The sequence below is a fragment of the Oncorhynchus tshawytscha genome, linkage group LG20 (genome assembly GCF_018296145.1).
Source record: "Oncorhynchus tshawytscha isolate Ot180627B linkage group LG20, Otsh_v2.0, whole genome shotgun sequence".
In the NCBI taxonomy this organism is placed as follows: Eukaryota; Metazoa; Chordata; class Actinopteri; order Salmoniformes; family Salmonidae; genus Oncorhynchus; species Oncorhynchus tshawytscha.
Genome location: NC_056448.1, coordinates 49,602,711 through 49,622,845, shown reverse-complemented (window position 1 = coordinate 49,622,845; position 20,135 = coordinate 49,602,711). Strand labels below are relative to the sequence as shown.

Here is a 20,135-nt window from a genome sequence, read left to right as displayed (position 1 = left end):
ACTAACACCCTGGACCAGAGGTAATGACATCCATGGTGGAGCTGAGCTAACACCCTGGACCAGAGATAATGACATCCATGGTGGAGCTGAACTAACACCCTGGACCAGAGGTAATGACAAGCATCCATGGTGGAGCTGAACTAACACCCTGGACCAGAGGTAATGACATCCATGGTGGAGCTGAGCTAACACCCTGGACCAGAGATAATGACATCCATGGTGGAGCTGAACTAACACCCTGGACCAGAGATAATGACATCCATGGTAGAGGAGCACTAATGCCCTGGACCAGAGATAATGACATCCATGGTAGAGGAGCACTAACACCCTGGACCAGAGATAATGACATCCATGCTGGAGCTGAACTAACACCCTGGACCAGAGATAATGACATCCATGGTGGAGCTGAACCTACACCCTGGACCAGAGGTAATGACATCCATGGTGGAGCTGAGCTAACACCCTGGACCAGAGATAATGACATCCATGGTGGAGCTGAACTAACACCCTGGACCAGAGGTAATGACAAGCATCCATGGTGGAGCTGAACTAACACCCTGGACCAGAGATAATGACATCCATGGTGGAGGAGCACTAACACTCTGGACCAGAGATAATGACATCCATGGTAGAGGAGCACTAACACCCTGGACCAGAGATAATGACATCCATGGTGGAGCTGAACTAACACCATGGACCAGAGATAATGACATCCATGGTAGAGGAGCACTAACACTCTGGACCAGAGATAATGACATCCATGGTAGAGGAGCACTAACACCCTGGACCAGAGATAATGACATCCATGGTGGAGCTGAACTAACACCCTGGACCAGAGATAATGACATCCATGGTGGAGCTGAACTAACACCCTGGACCAGAGATAATGACAAGCATCCATGGTGGAGCTGAACTAACACCCTGGACAAGAGATAATGACATCCATGGTGGAGCTGAACTAACACCCTGGACCAGAGATAACGACATCCATGGTAGAGGAGCAGTAACACCCTGGACCAGAGATAATGACATCCATACTGGAGCTGAACTAACACCCTGGACCAGAGATAATGACATCCATGGTGGAGCTGAACTAACACCCTGGACCAGAGATAATGACATCCATGGTAGAGGAGCACTAACACCCTGGACCAGAGATAATGACAAGCATCCACGGTGGAGCTGAACTAACACCCTGGACCAGAGGTAATGACAAGCATCCATGGTGGAGCTGAACTAACACCCTGGACCAGAGATAATGACATCCATGGTGGAGCTGAACTAACACCCTGGACCAGAGATAATGACATCCATGGTGGAGCTGAACTAACACCCTGGACCAGAGATAATGACATCCACGGTGGAGCTGAACTAACACCCTGGACCAGAGATAATGACATCCATGGTGGAGCTGAACTAACACCCTGGACCAGAGATAATGACATCCATGGTGGAGCTGAATTAACACCCTGGACCAGAGATAATGACATCCATGGTGGAGCTGAACTAACGCCCTGGACCAGAGATAATGACATCCATGGTAGAGGAGCACTAACGCCCTGGACCAGAGATAATGACATCCATGGTGGAGCTGAACTAACACCCTGGACAAGAGATAATGACATCCATGGTGGAGCTGAACTAACACCCTGGACCAGAGATAACGACATCCATGGTAGAGGAGCAGTAACACCCTGGACCAGAGATAATGACATCCATACTGGAGCTGAACTAACACCCTGGACCAGAGATAATGACATCCATGGTGGAGCTGAACTAACACCCTGGACCAGAGATAATGACATCCATGGTAGAGGAGCACTAACACCCTGGACCAGAGATAATGACAAGCATCCACGGTGGAGCTGAACTAACACCCTGGACCAGAGGTAATGACAAGCATCCATGGTGGAGCTGAACTAACACCCTGGACCAGAGATAATGACATCCATGGTGGAGCTGAACTAACACCCTGGACCAGAGATAATGACATCCATGGTGGAGCTGAACTAACACCCTGGACCAGAGATAATGACATCCACGGTGGAGCTGAACTAACACCCTGGACCAGAGATAATGACATCCATGGTGGAGCTGAACTAACACCCTGGACCAGAGATAATGACATCCATGGTGGAGCTGAATTAACACCCTGGACCAGAGATAATGACATCCATGGTGGAGCTGAACTAACGCCCTGGACCAGAGATAATGACATCCATGGTAGAGGAGCACTAACGCCCTGGACCAGAGATAATGACATCCATGGTGGAGCTGAACTAACACCCTGGACCAGAGATAATGACATCCATGGTGGAGCTGAACTAACACCCTGGACCAGAGATAATGACATCCATGGTGGAGCTGAACTAACACCCTTGACCAGAGATAATGACATCCATGGTGGAGCTGAACTAACGCCCTGGACCAGAGATAATGACATCCATGGTAGAGGAGCACTAACGCCCTGGACCAGAGATAATGACATCCATGGTGGAGCCTTCAAGCTGAAGAGACTAAACTGCTGGGTGAAAGCCTAGATAGAGAGCTAACATTGTTAAAACATATAGTCTCAATGGTTACTGACATGGGAAGAGGGCTGTCCATGATAACAGAGTGGGACAGAAACAGTGACAGAAACATATCTCAGTCAACCACAAATGTCCTACAGGCCCTAGTTTTGTTACACCTGGAATATCTAGTCAGTTGTAAAGGGGGATATCTAGTCAGTTGGAAAGGGAACGGGGGATATCTAGTCAGTTGTACAGGGGGATACCTAGTCAGTTGGAAAGGGAAAGGGGGATACCTAGTCAGTTGGAAAGGGGGATATCTAGTCAGTTGGAAAGGGGATACCTAGTCAGTTGTAAAGGGAAAGGGGATACCTAGTCAGTTGGAAAGAGAAAGGGGGATGTCTAGTCAGTTGTAAAGGGAAAGGGGGATATCTAGTCAGTTGTAAAGGGAAAGGGGGATACCTAGTCAGTTGGAAAGGGAAAGGGGATATCTAGTCAGTTGTAAAGGGAAAGGGGGATACCTAGTCAGTTGGAAAGGGAAAGGGGGAAGGGGGATACCTAGTCAGTTGGAAAGGGAAAGGGGGATATCTAGTCAGTTGTAAAGGGGGATACCTAGTCAGTTGTAATGGGAAAGGGGGATATCTAGTAGGTTGGAAAGGGAAAGGGGGATATCTAGTCAGTTGTACAGGGAAAGGGGGATACCTAGTCAGTTGTATAAGACTACTGTCCAGCTGTGTGGTCTGTTGTGGCAAGAAGGGACATCGGCAAATTGTAATTGGTCCAAAACAGAGCAGCACGTTTTGCACTTAGATGAACACGGAGGGACAATTTCAATGACATGTCAATCTCTCCTGGCTCAAAGTTGAAGAGATATTGACTGCATCACTTGTGGTGTTTGTGCGAGGTGTTGAAGGTATCGAATTGTCTGTTCAAGCAGTTGGCACACAGTTCGGACACTAATCGGTACAAGACAAGACATGCAACCAGAGGTCTCTTCACAGCTCCCAGGTCCAGAACAGAGGCTGGGAAACACACAGTATTAAATGGAGCCATGACTACATGGAACTCTCTGGTAACCCAGGTAACATGACTACATGGAACTCTCTGGTAACCCAGGTAACATGACTACATGGAACTCTCTGGTAACCCAGGTAACTCAAACTAGCAATAAAAACAGATGTTTTTTTCTTCTCGATTGTATTATGGATGTGATACGTGGTTGGGATACGACTGTGATATGTGGTTGTCTAGCCTGGCTATCTTGAGATGAACCCACTAGCTGTGGGTTGCTCTGGATGGGAGCGCCTCCTCAGAAGTAGGTCCACTCTCATAAAGGACCAAACTAAGTAGTCCCGAGGTGGGGTGGACACTTTGAAGCTCTCTTAAACCAGCTCAGTTGACTACTCAGTCCTGGAGAAGCACTTTACAGTCGGATGCCAAGCAGTTGCCATACCAAGTGACAGCACAGCCTGTCAAGATGCTCTCAAAGGTGCAGCTGTAAAACTTTTTGAGGATCTGAGGGACCATGCCAAATCTTTGGTGAGTGCTTACTCCAATTACGGCAAGGGACCAGATGGCTGCTGAGTACACACTCACCTTCCGGACCGTAGCAGCATCCAGGGGATGGAACGAACCGGTACTTCGTACGCTATTCCGAAGAGGTGGGCATAATGATGGATCCCAGGACCGGTGATGAGTATACAGGCAACGTCGAACGCCGGAGGAGAAGCGGGAGAAGATGTGACACTGCCGTTGAGAGGTCAGAATGCCGGAGGAGAAGCGGGAGAAGATGTGACACTGCCGTTGTGAAGTCAGAATGCCGGAGGAGAAGCGGGAGAAGATGTGACACAGCCGTTGTGAGGTCAGAACGCCGGAGGAGAAGCGAGAGAAGATGTGACACTGCCGTTGTGAGGTCAGAACGCTCGGATCAACTCGACTCCTCGGCCAGAGTCCAGTGTTGCTCTGAATGCTCCGAGAGCAAAACACTCTGGATTCACTAACTGACAATCCTAGAACGCTCTGAATTTATCAACTGCCAGAGTGCACTCTGACAATCTAGAGTGAATTTATGAACTGCCAGAGTGCACTCTGACAATCTAGAGTGAATTTATGAACTGCCAGAGTGCACTCTGACAATCTAGAGTGAATTTATCAACTGCCAGAGTGCACTCTGACAATCTAGAGTGAATTTATGAACTGCCAGAGTGCACTCTGACAATCTAGAGTGAATTTATGAACTGCCAGAGTGCACTCTGACAATCTAGAGTGAATTTATGAACTGCCAGAGTGCACTCTGACAATCTAGAGTGAATTTATCAACTGCCAGAGTGCACTCTGACAATCTAGAGTGAATTTATGAACTGCCAGAGTGCACTCTGACAATCTAGAGTGAATTTATGAACTGCCAGAGTGCACTCTGACAATCTAGAGTGAATTTATGAACTGCCAGAGTGCACTCTGACAATCTAGAGTAAATGTATGAACTGCGAGAGTGCACTCTGACAATCTAGAGTGAATTTATGAACTGCCAGAGTGCACTCTGACAATCTAGAGTGAATTTATCAACTGCCAGAGTGCACTCTGACAATCTAGAGTGAATTTATCAACTGCCAGAGTGCACTCTGACAATCTAGAGTGAATTTATGAACTGCCAGAGTGCACTCTGACAATCTAGAGTGAATTTATGAACTGCCAGAGTGCACTCTGACAATCTAGAGTGAATTTATGAACTGCCAGAGTGAACTCTGACAATCTAGAGTGAATGTATGAACTGCCAGAGTGCACTCTGACAATCTAGAGTAAATTTATGAACTGCCAGAGTGCACTCTGACAATCTAGAGTGAATTTATGAACTGCCAGAGTGCACTCTGACAATCTAGAGTGAATTTATGAACTGCCAGAGTGCACTCTGACAATCTAGAGTGAATTTATGAACTGCCAGAGTGCACTCTGACAATCTAGAGTAAATTTATGAACTGCCAGAGTGCACTCTGACAATCTAGAGTGAATTTATGAACTGCCAGAGTGCACTCTGACAATCTAGAGTGAATTTATGAACTGCCAGAGTGCACTCTGACAATCTAGAGTGAATTTATGAACTGCCAGAGCGCACTCTGACAATCTAGAGTGAATTTATGAACTGCCAGAGCGCACTCTGACAATCTAGAGTGAATTTATGATTACAATGATAATTTATTATGGTCAAATTCAGAAAATGTTATATACCATGATGGAATGTTTTGCCTTTTGTGGTAAGTTTTGTGGTTTTTGACACTCATATGTAGGTGTAATGACAGACAAGACAGAGAGACAGGTGTAATGACAGACAGAGAGACAGGTGTAATGACAGACAGAGAGACAGGTGTAATGACAGACAGAGACAGGGGTAATGACAGACAGAGAGACAGGGGTAATGACAGACAGAGAGACAGGTGTAATGACAGACAGAGAGACAGGTGTAATGACAGACAGAGAGACAGGTGTAATGACAGACAAGACAGAGAGACAGGGGTAATGACAGACAAGACAAAAAAACAGGTTTAATGACAGACAAAAACAGAGAGACAGGTGTAATGACAGACAGAGAGACAGGGGTAATGACAGACAGAGACGCAGGTGTAATGACAGACAGAGACAGGTGTAAAGACAGACAAGACAGAGAGACAGGTGTAATGACAGACAAGACAGAGAGACAGGTGTAATGACAGACAGAGACAGGGGTAATGACAGACAGAGAGACAGGTGTAATGACAGACAGAGAGACAGGGGTAATGACAGACAGAGAGACAGGTGTAATGACAGACAAGACAGAGAGACAGGTGTAATGACAGAGAGACAGGTGTAATGACAGACAAGACAGAGAGACAGGAGTAATGACAGACAGAGAGACAGCTGTAATGACAGACAGAGAGACAGGGGTAATGACAGACAGAGAGACAGGTGTAATGACAGACAGAGAGACAGGGGTAATGACAGACAGAGAGACAGGGGTAATGACAGACAGAGAGACAGGTGTAATGACAGACAAGACAGAGAGACAGGTTTAATGACAGACAAAAACAGAGAGACAGGGGTAATGACAGACAAGACAGAGAGACAGGTTTAATGACAGACAAAAACAGAGAGACAGGTGTAATGACAGACAGAGAGACAGTGGTAATGACAGACAGAGAGACAGGTGTAATGACAGACAGAGAGACAGGTGTAATGACAGACAGAGAGACAGGTGTAATGACAGACAAGACAGAGAGACAGGTGTAATGACAGACAAGACAGAGAGACAGGTGTAATGACAGACAAGACAGAGAGACAGGTTTAATGACAGACAAGACAGAGAGACAGGGGTAATGACAGACAGAGAGACAGGTGTAATGACAGACAGAGAGGCAGGGGTAATGACAGACAGAGAGACAGGTGTAATGACAGACAGAGAGACAGGTGTCATGACAGACAGAGAGACAGGTGTCATGACAGACAGAGAGGCAGGGGTAATGACAGACAGTGAGACAGGGGTAATGACAGACAAGACAGAGAGACAGGTGTAATGACAGACAAGACAGCTGATATGGGTTATGTCCTATATCGCTATTCCCTATATAGTGCTCTACTTTTCACCTTGTCCCACAGGGCAGATACTGTATTAACCCTGGCCACTACCTCACAATACAGCACTGTGGAGAAAGTTCACGGCCTACAACCCACAACAACCTCCCATTCAGACTAGATATCAACAAGCCAATCGATGTCAAGTAGTTGAGACAATAGTCTATTCTCCAGTATTCACGGATTAGTGTGGAATAAGTTTTGATGTCGTGGGAAGCATCCTTGTCTTTGTTATGGCTGACCATGGAACCTCCGAGGTGTTCTAGAACCTCCAGGACTAAACAATGGCTGGAAATGGCCAGGGAGGAGGCAGAGCGGATTCCTCCGAATGCTGCTTCCTGATTGGCTGTCAGCATTAAGAATTACCCAGATCCAGGCCCTCTGGGAAATCTGGAATGTGTGTGAGTGTGTGTGTGTGTGTGTGTGTGTGTGTGTGTGTGTGTGTGTGTGTGTGTGTGTGTGTGTGTGTGTGTGTGTGTGTGTGTGTTATGCTACAAGGATGTTCCTGCTCAGTTCAGATTAATTACATTCAAGGTTCTGTACAGTTACAAGAGCACCTAAAATTAAGAGCATGAACTTGATCAAGAGTTTTGAACATGACAGATACAATCAATCACCTGCATAGTATGTACACCCTGCATGTTTACACATTATATACACATTATGTACACATTATATACACATTATATACACCCTGCATGATTACACATTATATACACATTATATACACATTATGTACACCCTGCATGTTTACACATTATATACACATTATATACACATTATATGTACATTATATACACATTATATACACATTATGTACACATTATATACACATTATATACACCCTGCATGATTACACATTATATACACATTATATACACATTATATACATATTATATATACATTATATACACATTATATACACATTATATATACATTATGTACACATTATATATACATTATATACACATTATATATACATTATATACACATTATGTACACATTATATACACATTATATACACATTATATATACATTATATACACATTATATACACATTATGTACACCTTATATATACATTATATACACATTATATACACATTATATATACATTATATACACATTATATACACATTATATGTACATTACATACACCCTGGATGATTACACATTATATATACATTATATACACATTATATACACATTATATACACATTATGTACACATTATATACAAATTATATACACATTATATACACATTGTATACACATTATGTACACATTATATACACATTATATATACATTATATACACATTATGTACACATTATATATACATTATATACACATTATATGCACATTATATACATATTGTATATACATTATATACACATTATGTACACATTATATACGCATTATGTACACATTATATATACATTATATACACCCTGCATGATTACACATTATATATACATTATATATACATTATATACACATTATATATACATTATATACACATTATATACACATTATATACACATTATATACACCCTGCATGATTACACATTATATATACATTATATACACATTATATACACATTATGTACACATTATATACACATTATATACACCCTGCATGTATACACATTACATATACATTATATACACATTATATACACATTATGTACACATTATATATACATTATATACACATTAAATACACATTATATATACATTATATACACATTATATACACCCTGCATGATTACACATTATATATACATTATATATACATTATATACACATTATGTACACATTATACATACATTATATACACATTATGTACACATTATGTACACATTATATATACATTATATACACATTATGTACACATTATATATACATTATATACACATTATATACACATTATTTACACCCTGCATGATTACACATTATATATACATTATATACACATTATGTACATATTATGTACACATTATATATACATTATATACACATTATATACACATTATATACACCCTGCATGATTACACATTATATATACATTATATAAACATTATATACACATTATGTACACATTATATATACATTATATACACATTATATACACATTATATACACCCTGCATGTATAAACATTATATATACATTACATATACATTATATACACATTATATACACATTATATATACATTATATATAGATTATAGACACATTATATACACGTTATATATACATTATATATACGTTATAGACACATTATAGACACATTATATACACATTATATACACCCTGCATGTATACACATTATATATACATTATATACACATTATATATACATTATATACACATTATATATATACTATATACACATTATATATACATTATATACACATTATATATACATTATATACACCCTGCATGTATACACATTATATATACATTATATACACATCATATATACATTATATACGCAATATATACACATTATATACACCCTGCATGTATACCCATGTATTCCATGTGTAACTCTGTGTTGTTGTCTGTGTCGAACTGCATTGCTTTATCTTGGCCAGGTCACAATTGTAAATGAGAAGTTGTGTTCTGAGATGTGTTCTACAGGACTCAGGGCAGTGAGATGTGTTCTACAGGACTCAGGGCAGGTAGATGTGTTCTACAGGACTCAGGGCAGGTAGATGTGTTCTACAGGACTCAGGGCAGGTAGATTTGTTCTACAGGACTCAGGGCAGAGATATTTGTTCTACAGGACTCAGGGCAGTGAGATTTGTTCTACAGGACTCAGGGCAGTGAGATTTGTTCTACAGGACTCAGGGCAGGTAGATGTGTTCTACAGAACTCAGTGCAGGTAGATGTGTTCTACAGGACTCAGGGCAGGAAGATGTTTTCTACAAGAATCTAATTGATCGGTATTTTGATGAATTGTGTCCAGTGTTACTGATAGTGACAAGGCAACTGAGAATGTGTTCTGTTGCTGTTCTGTCATTCTATATTGTAGATCTGTATTAACAGAGGTGATGTTCTTCCTGTTCTGTCATTCTATATTATAGATCTGTATTAACAGAGGTGATGTTCTTCCTGTTCTGTCATTCTATATTGTAGATCTGTATTAACAGAGGTGATGTTCTTCCTGTTCTGTCGTTCTATATTATAGATCTGTATTAACAGAGGTGATGTTCTTCCTGTTCTGTCGTTCTATATTGTAGATCTGTATTAACAGAGGTGATGTTCTTCCTGTTCTGTCGTTCTATATTATAGATCTGTATTAACAGAGGTGATGTTCTTCCTGTTCTGTCGTTCTATATTATAGATCTGTATTAACAGAGGTGATGTTCTTCCTGTTCTGTCGTTCTATATTATAGATCTGTATTAACAGAGGTGATGTTCTTCCTGTTCTGTCGTTCTATATTATAGATCTGTATTAACAGAGGTGATGTTCTTCCTGTTCTGTCGTTCTATATTATAGATCTGTATTAACAGAGGTGATGTTCTTCCTGTTCTGTCGTTCTATATTATAGATCTGTATTAACAGAGGTGTTGTTCTTCCTGTTCTGTCGTTCTAGGTTGGAGTCAGAGATTGGTCTTTTGGAGAGCGAGGAGTGTCAGATCTCAGCTAAAGAGCAGACCCTCAGGGAGAGACTGAGGGAGACAGAGAGGTCCATAGAAGACCTACAGAAAGTAAGAGAGCGTTCATCTATTTACCGACACAACATATCACTTTAAGGCTAAGTCCAAAATGGCACCTTATTCCCTATATAGTGCACTTTTTGGACCAGAAGCCTAGGGATTAGGGTACCGTTTAGGACACAACATTAATAGTTTCAGCCAACTGTGACTGCATGAACACTCCACAGACTGCTCTATCATATCCAGTGCCTTGCGAAAGTTTTCGGCCCCCTTGAACTTTGCGACCTTTTGCCACATTTCAGGCTTCAAACATACAGATATAAAACTGTATTTTTTTGTAAAGAATCAACAACAAGTGGAACACAATCATGAAGTGGAACGACATTTATTGGATATTTCAAACTTTTTTAACAAATCAAAAACTGAAAAATTGGGCGTGCAAAATTATTCAGCCCCTTTACCTTCAGTGCAGCAAACTCTCTCCAGAAGTTCAGTGAGGATCTCTGAATGATCCAATGTTGACCTAAATGACTAATGATGATAAATACAATCCACCTGTGTGTAATCAAGTCTCTGTATAAATGCACCTGCACTGTGATAGTCTCAGAGGTCCGTTAAAAGCGCAGAGAGCATCATGAAGAACAAGGAACACACCAGGCAGGTCCGAGATACTGTTGTGAAGAAGTTTAAAGCCGGATTTGGATACAAAAAGATTTCCCAAGCTTTAAACATCCCAAGGAGCACTGTGCAAGCGATAATATTGAAATGGAAGGAGTATCAGACCACTGCAAATCTACCAAGACCTGGCCGTCCCTCTAAACTTTCAGCTCATACAAGGAGAAGACTGATCAGAGATGCAGCCAAGAGGCCCATGATCACTCTGGATGAACTGCAGAGATCTACAGCTGAGGTGGGAGACTCTGTCCATAGGACAACAATCAGTCGTATATTGCACAAATCTGGCCTTTATGGAAGAGTGGCAAGAAGAAAGCCATTTCTTAAAGATATCCATAAAAAGTGTCGTTTAAAGTTTGCCACAAGCCACCTGGGAGACACACCAAACATGTGGAAGAAGGTGCTCTGGTCAGATGAAACCAAAATTGAACTTTTTGGCAACAATGCAAAACGTTATGTTTGGCGTAAAAGCAACACAGCTCATCACCCTGATCACACCATCCCCACTGTCAAACATGGTGGTGGCAGCATCATGGTTTGGGCCTGCTTTTCTTCAGCAGGGACAGGGAAGATGGTTAAAATTGATGGGAAGTTGGATGGAGCTAAATACAGGACCATTCTGGAAGAAAACCTGATGGAGTCTGCAAAAGACCTGAGACTGGGACGGAGATTTGTCTTCCAACAAGACAATGATCCAAAACATAAAGCAAAATCTACAATGGAATGGTTCAAAAATAAACATATCCAGGTGTTAGAATGGCCAAGTCAAAGTCCAGACCTGAATCCAATCGAGAATCTGTGGAAAGAACTGAAACCTGCTGTTCACAAATGCTCTCCATCCAACCTCACTGAGCTCGAGCTGTTTTGCAAGGAGGAATGGGAAAGAATTTCAGTCTCTCGATGTGCAAAACTGAGAGAGACATACCTTACAGCTGTAATCACAGCAAAAGGTGGCACTACAAAGTATTAACAGCTGTAATCACAGCAAAAGGTGGCACTACAAAGTATTAAAAAAATACAGTTTTATATCTTTATGTTTGAAGCCTGAAATGTGGCTGAATAATTTTGCACACCCAATTTTTCAGTTTTTGATTTGTTAAAAAGACTGTTTGGAATAGTCCTGTGATAAATGTCGACTGCTCCACTTCATGATTGTGTCCCACTTGTTGTTGATTCTTCACAAAAAAATACAGTTTTATATCTTTATGTTTGAAGCCTGAAATGTGGCAAAAGGTCGCAAAGTTCAAGGGGGCCGAATACTTTCGCAAGGCACTGTAACTGCAGTCCTGTGACTAAATGATCGCTCCACAGACTGCTCTATCCTCAAACTGCAGTCCTGTGACTAAATGATTGCTCCACAGACTGCTCTATCCTCAAACTGCAGTCCTGTGACTAAATGATCGCTCCACAGACTGCTCTATCCTCAAACTGCACTCCTGTGACTAAATGATCGCTCCACAGACTGCTCTATCCTCAAACTGCAGTCCTGTGACTAAATGATCGCTCCACAGACTGCTCTATCCTCAAACTGCAGTCCTGTGACTAAATGATCGCTCCACAGACTGCTCTATCCTCGAACTGCAGTCCTGTGACTAAATGATCGCTCCACAGACTGCTCTATCCTCAAGTCCTGTGACTAAATGATCAGTCCTGTGACTAAATGATCGCTCCGCAGATCTCGCTGCAGTCCTGTGATCCACAGACTGCTCTATCCTCGAACTGCAGTCCTGTGACTAAATGATCGCTCCACAGACTGCTCTATCCTCGAACTGCAGTCCTGTGACTAAATGATCGCTCCACAGACTGCTCTATCCTCAAACTGCACTCCTGTGACTAAATGATCGCTCCACAGACTGCTCTATCATATAACTGCAGACCTGTAGAACCCTAGCTCATATTCTAGTTTTGTATTAGTTGATAAAATTGTATATGAAAAAACATCTCGTATCAAACCAATATAATTGTAATGGTAAGTTCAATGACCAGTTGCCAATAGATGAGCTCAATAAAGTCATACTTGACAAGTGGGAGTTTTTCTTTAAAGATTTCAGCTTCAATGCACTGTCAATACAATCAGTCAAGCACTTTACAATCAGTCAAGCACTTTATTGGTGCTTTACCAATTGATTGAGTGATTGTAAAGTGCTTTTCCAATTGATTGACTGATTGTAACGTGCTTTACCAATTGATTGACTGATTGTAAAGTGTTTTACCAATTGATTGACTGATTGTAAAGTGCTTTTCCAATTGATTGACTGATTGTTGAAATGATTACAGTAATTGGTAAAGCACTTTACAATCAGTAACGCAATTGTCAAATCATTTAGAAATGTTTGTCTTATCGCATCATGTCTCTTCATGTCTCACCATGTCTCATCATGTCTCATCATGTCGCATCATGTCTCATCATGTCGCATCATGTCTCTTTATGTCTCATCATGTCTCATCATGTCTCTTCATGTCTCACCATGTCTCATCATGTCTCATCATGTCGCATCATGTCTCTTCATGTCTCACCATGTCTCATCATGTCTCATCATGTCGCATCATGTCTCATCATGTCGCATCATGTCTCTTTATGTCTCATCATGTCTCATCATGTCTCTTCATGTCTCTTCATGTCTCTTTTCTCTCCAGAGTCTCCAGAATGAGCATGGTGAGTGATATATGATTTACATACTGTTGATCATTATTGGTCAGGTTGATTTATTGACGTTAGTTGTGTTGAAATGATTCAAGAGGAAAGCACAATGAAGCATTAACACATTAACACTAATTTAACACTCATTTAACACTCATTTAACACTAATTTAACACTCAAAACAGTGTGGTGTTGGATGGTTACCATGGCTATTCAAATACATTCATGATCAACAGCTCCATGCCACTGATATACCTTCTACACACACACACACTACACACTACACACTACACACAGTACACACCACACCACACACACCACACACACACAGTCCCTCTACACACACTACACACACAGTCCCTCTACACACTACACACTACACACACACACACACACACACACACACACACACACACACACACACACACACACAGTCCTACTGGCTGTTAACGTTACTTGCCTAGTTAAATAAAGGTTAAATAAAATAAAATAAAAATTGGGTTTTTAAACACTCCCCCTTGCTGTTACAGGGCTTTGTAAAACAGTGGCCTGCATATTGCTCTCTCTCTCTCTCTCTCTCTCTCTCTCTCTCTCTCTCTCTCTCTCTCTCTCTCTCCCCCTCTCTCTCTCTCTCCCCTCTCTCTACTCTCTCTCTCTACTCTCTCTCTCTACTCTCTCTCTCTACTCTATACTCTCAATCCCTACTCTCTCTCTACTCTCTCTCTACTCTCTCCGTGTCTCTCTTTGCTCTCTCCCTACGATCTCTACTCTCTGTCTGTCTGTCTGTCTGTCTGTCTGTCTGTCTGTCTGTCTGTCTGTCTGTCTGTCTGTCTGTCTGTCTGTCTGTCTGTCTGTCTGTCTGTCTGTCTGTCTGTCTGTCTGTCTGTCTGTCTCTCTCTGCTCTCTCCCTACTATCTCTACTCTCTGTCTCTGTCTCTGTCTCTGTCTCTCTCTCTCTCTCTCTCTCTCTCTGCCACATTTGTCCCTTGGATCGTTTCCCACCTGCCTCAGCGGTACTATTGAGTGCTCCAACATAAGACAGTAGCCCTGTACTTTGTTCACCCTGATCCACCTATTCACAGGGAATCCCCCCCAACCCAGGGCCGCTTTGATCCCCGATAATACACCTCTCTACACATTCTGCTGAACGTATCACTGGGCTGGGGGAATGAAGAGAAAGAGTTACAGAGAGAGAGAGGGGAGAGGGAGGGAGATACATGGGAGGGGGAGGGAGAGAGGAATACAGAGAGAGAGATACAGAGGGGGAGGGGGAAGAGATATATATATAGAGAGAGATACAGAGAGAGAGAGAGAGAGATACAGAGAGAGAGAGAGATACAGAGAGAGAGAGATACAGGGGGAAGAGATATAGAGAGAGAGAGAGATACAGAGAGAGAGAGAGATACAGGGGGAAGAGATATATATATAGAGAGAGATACAGAGAGAGATACAGAGGGGGGAGGGGGAAGAGAGATAGAGAGAGAGAGATACAGAGGGGGAGGGGGAAGATATATAGAGATACAGAGAGAGAGATACAGAGGGGTGAGAGGGGAAGAGAGATAGAGAGAGATACAGAGGGGGAGGGGGAAGATATAGAGAGAGATACAGAGAGAGAGATACAGAGGGGTGAGAGGGGAAGAGAGATAGAGAGAGATACAGAGGGGGAGGGGGAAGATATATAGAGAGATACAGAGAGAGAGAGATACAGAGGGGGAGGGGGAAGAGATATATAGAGAGAGAGAGATACAGAGAGAGATACAGAGGGGGAGGGAGAGAGAGAGAGAGAGAGAGAGAGAGAGAGAGAGAGAGAGAGAGATACAGAGAGAGAGATACAGAGAGAGAGATACAGATAGAGAGATACAGAGGGGGAGAGAGGGGAAGAGAGGGGAAGAGAGATAGAGGGGGAGGGAGAGAGGAATAGAGGGAGAGAGGGAGAGAGAGGGGGGAGAGAGCAAGAAAGGGACAGATACAAAGAGAGAGAGATTGAGTGTGTGCAAGGGTGGGAGGGTCCAGTCTGACTTCCTCTCCTGCTCTCCGCCCCAACCAGATGCTGTGAGTAACGCCTCACCCCAGCTCCCCGACCAGCTCCCCGAGCAGCAGCCAGACATCAGAGACTCCTCCACCACTTATCTTCATCAGGCCACAGCCTCAACAGCACCTGCCTCTGGGGAGCAGCCAAAGAAACCTGGTAGGTGCTGGGTGGGGGAGGAAAGAGTTGTGAGGTTTGGACCGGAGCCAAGGGAGAACAGTACTAGGACCAGGGAGGGGTAGCGGGAGTAGCTAGCTAACGGAGAGTGAGGGAGGTACAATGTGGCAACCCACAGACTCACCAATAGGAAGGTACAAAGTGGCTCAGTGATTCATGTTTGAATCTCAATGTGAAAAAACTGTCTGCATGTTCTTCACAAAGTTGACAACTGATGTTACTGAACCAGATGTCTGTGTGTCTATGTGTCAGGGGAGAAGCTGCAGGTGGTATCTGATGCTACTGAGCCAGATGTCTGTGTGTCAGGGGAGAAGCTGCAGGTGGTATCTGATGCTACTGAGCCAGATGTCTGTGTGTCTATGTGTGTCTGTGTGTCTAGGGGGGAGAAGCTGCAGGTGGTATCTGATGCTACTGAGCCAGATGTCTGTGTGTCTATGTGTCAGGGGAGAAGCTGCAGGTGGTATCTGATGCTACTGAGCCAGATGTCTGTGTGTCTATGTGTCAGGGGAGAAGCTGCAGGTGGTATCTGATGCTACTGAGCCAGATGTCTGTGTGTCTATGTGTCAGGGGAGAAGCTGCAGGTGGTATCTGATGCTACTGAGCCAGATGTCTGTGTGTCTATGTGTCAGGGGAGAAGCTGCAGGTGGTATCTGATGCTACTGAGCCAGATGTCTGTGTGTCTATGTGTCAGGGGAGAAGCTGCAGGTGGTATCTGATGCTACTGAACCAGATGTCTGTGTGTCTATGTGTCAGGGGAGAAGCTGCAGGTGGTATCTGATGCTACTGAGCCAGATGTCTGTATGTCTATGTGTCAGGGGAGAAGCTGCAGGTGGTATCTGATGCTACTGAGCCAGATGTCTGTGTGTCAGGGGGAGAAGCTGCAGGTGGTATCTGATGCTACTGAGCCAGATGTCTGTGGGGAGAAGCTGTCTATGTGTCCAGGTCTGTGTGTCTATGTGTCAGAAGCTCCAGGTGGTATCTGATGCTACTGAGCCAGATGTCTGTGTGTCAGGGGAGAAGCTGCAGGTGGTATCTGATGCTACTGTTCCAGATGTCTATGTGTCAGGGGAGAAGCTCCAGGTGGTATCTGATGCTACTGAGCCAGATGTCTAAGTGTCAGGGGAGATGCTGCAGGTGGTATCTGATTTTAACCTGTCTTTTAAAATGCAGGTGAAAAAGGCAACTCAAATGACCAAATTCAACCTCACTAATTTTCCGATTTATACGAAATTGTTTGACTACAGAGGTAGCAAAACTGTACTTCAAATCTATGATACTGTCACCCAGAGATGTACTATAATAGTAACATGATATCTTCTTTCTCTCCCTCCCCCTCCCTCCCTCCGTCCGTCCGTCCACCTGTCTGTCTGTCTTTTATCCAGCGATGTACGCCATGGAGATCAATGTGGAGAAGGACAGAAAGACAGGGGACACCAGGATCCTGTCAGCGTCTTCCGTCAGCCCTGATGAAGTGCCTGACTGCGGGGTCAAGGTTTTCGACGACGGCCGGAATGTTGTCTATGAGGTCCGCTCGGGGGGGTCCTCTACCCTGGACAATGGGGTTCACCACTGGAGCTCCCAACAGGTGGATGAGCTGATGAAGCGGGTCGGGGCGACCACCGGCTGTGCTCAGGGAGGCAAGGCTAAGGTCACTGTCAACCCCGCCGACGCTGATGACCCCAAAACCTCCCCCAAGTCCATTGACCACTCCGCTGACCTCCCTACCAACTACACCCCCTACACTACCCCCCAGCTGTCCCTAGCTCTGCCACCACGGCCCACAAGATGCCCCAGCCCCACGCTCCAAGCGCCCCCATCACCACCCCCCAGCTGTCCCTAGCTCTGCCACCACGGCCCACAAGATGCCCCAGCCCCACGCTCCAAGCGCCCCCATCACTACCCCCAGCTGTCCCTAGCTCTGCCACCACGGCCCACAAGATGCCCCAGCCCCACGCTCCAAGCGCCCCCGTCACCACCCAGCCTCCACCCTGCCGGGAGGTGATATACGGGGGTGAGGTGCTGGAGGCTCCCCAGGCTACGGCAGAGAAGCCGATCACGATGATCTTCATGGGCAATCATAATGTAGACGACCAGGATGAGACCAAGAGGCTGCTGGGATTCGACGGCACCATCAAGGCTGAGATCGTCCTGATCGATGAGGACGATGAGAAGTCGCTACGGGAGAAAACGGTGACAGACGGTTACTCCGTAATCGACGGCAACGCCGCCGACCTGGTGTCCGGCTCCCGGCCGCTCAGCGACACCACCGAACTGTCGTCGGAGGGGAAGGACGAGAGCTCTGCCACGGCCACCAAGGAACTCCCCTCCCCAGCAGGTATAGAGAAGAAAGAGCGCTGCCACTGCTGTACTATCATGTGACCTCATTACTTTAACTACACTACCCACAACTCTCTGTTACTCTTGGGACTGCAGGGAGGGAGGAGCTCATTGGTTAATCAAGGCTCTGATCTCCCTCCTCCCTAAACCCTCTTCCTCCTCCTCCTCCTATTCCTCCTCACGGCTACTAACAGAACCTACCCTCTGACGCCTGGAACTTGGCTGCATTGACATCATTCTTTTTAACTCTGACCTTTGACCCACCTTTGTGAGCCTGTGTCTGACCTTTATCCTGACGATGCTCCCCCCCAGGAAAGTAAAGGCACTCTGTCACTCCCTTCAGTAGGACAACGGTGGAAGTTGAAGTTGCCCCAAATAAAGGGTCAGTTTTAGATTTTTACGACTACAGATGAAGGTCAGGATTGGATGAGGGGAAGCTGATCCTAGATCTGTACCTAGAGGAAACTTTACCCCAGAGCAAGGACAACACACCACCATTCCTACCAGAGCAGCACAGGGTTGGGTTTGCCACTAGTTTCATTTTATTCACATTACATTTGGTCTATAAGAAATAGGTTATAACACAATCCTTTAAAACCTGACCAAGGAATGTTTGGTGTTAAAGACCTGGATCAGATGACTCTCTATCTGGCACTCCTAAAAACAACAGAAAGTAGACCTGCACATACAGATATATAGTATGTTACAGTATAGGTTGATATCCACACCCATCTGTCTAGTTGCCTCATTCAAGCAAAGACTGACTGGATGGATATCCCACAGACTAGGGGCCCATCCCAAACTGCACCTTATTCCCCATGTAACACAGTGCTTTTGACCAGATCCTTGAGGGTAGAGAGGCCCTGACCTTGAAACAACACCAAATATGTTTTATGTGAGGATTTGTGTAAAACGTAGTGCACTATATAGGGAATAGGGCTCTGGTCTAAAGTAGTGCACTATATAAGAAATAGGGCTCTGGTCTAAAGTAGTGCACTATATAGGGAATAGGGTGCCATTTGGGATATATCCTGAGAAGGGCATTACTTATAATCTTCTGTCTGTACTGTAAGAACCATGAACAGTTATCATAATTAATGATAGGCACTGTACATCATCCGAACCATGACAGAGTACAGGAGGGAACAATCAGAGTATAGGAGGGAACTACCAGAGTATAGGAGGGAACTACCAGAGTATAGGAGGGAACTACCAGGGTATCAGAGTATAGGAGGGAACTACCAGAGTATAGGAGGGAACTACCAGGGTATCAGAGTATAGGAGGGAACTACCAGGCTATCAGAGTATAGGAGGGAACTACCAGGCTATCAGAGTATAGGAGGGAACTACCAGAGTATAGGAGGGAACTACCAGAGTATAGGAGGGAACTACAAGTGTATCAGAGTATAGGAGGGAACTCTACCAGGGTATCAGAGTATAGGAGGGAACTACCAGAGTATAGGAGGGAACAATCAGAGTACAGGAGGGAACTACCAGGTT

General features: G+C 43.9%; 1 protein-coding gene across 1 annotated transcript in view; it reads left to right on the top strand.

Annotated features, from left to right (window-relative positions):
* The window catches only part of LOC112219953 (paralemmin-2), a 90,378-nt gene that overhangs the window by 69,631 nt on the left and 612 nt on the right, over nucleotides 1-20,135 (top strand). The window contains exons 5-9 of the mRNA XM_042302786.1: nucleotides 10,713-10,827; nucleotides 14,089-14,107; nucleotides 16,140-16,280; nucleotides 17,681-18,009; nucleotides 18,297-20,135. The exon at nucleotides 18,297-20,135 is cut by the window's right edge and continues 612 nt beyond it. Coding sequence (XP_042158720.1) covers nucleotides 10,713-10,827; nucleotides 14,089-14,107; nucleotides 16,140-16,280; nucleotides 17,681-18,009; nucleotides 18,297-18,677 — 985 coding nt within the window. The 3' untranslated portion in view covers nucleotides 18,678-20,135. The remainder of the gene's footprint in view (nucleotides 1-10,712; nucleotides 10,828-14,088; nucleotides 14,108-16,139; nucleotides 16,281-17,680; nucleotides 18,010-18,296) is intronic.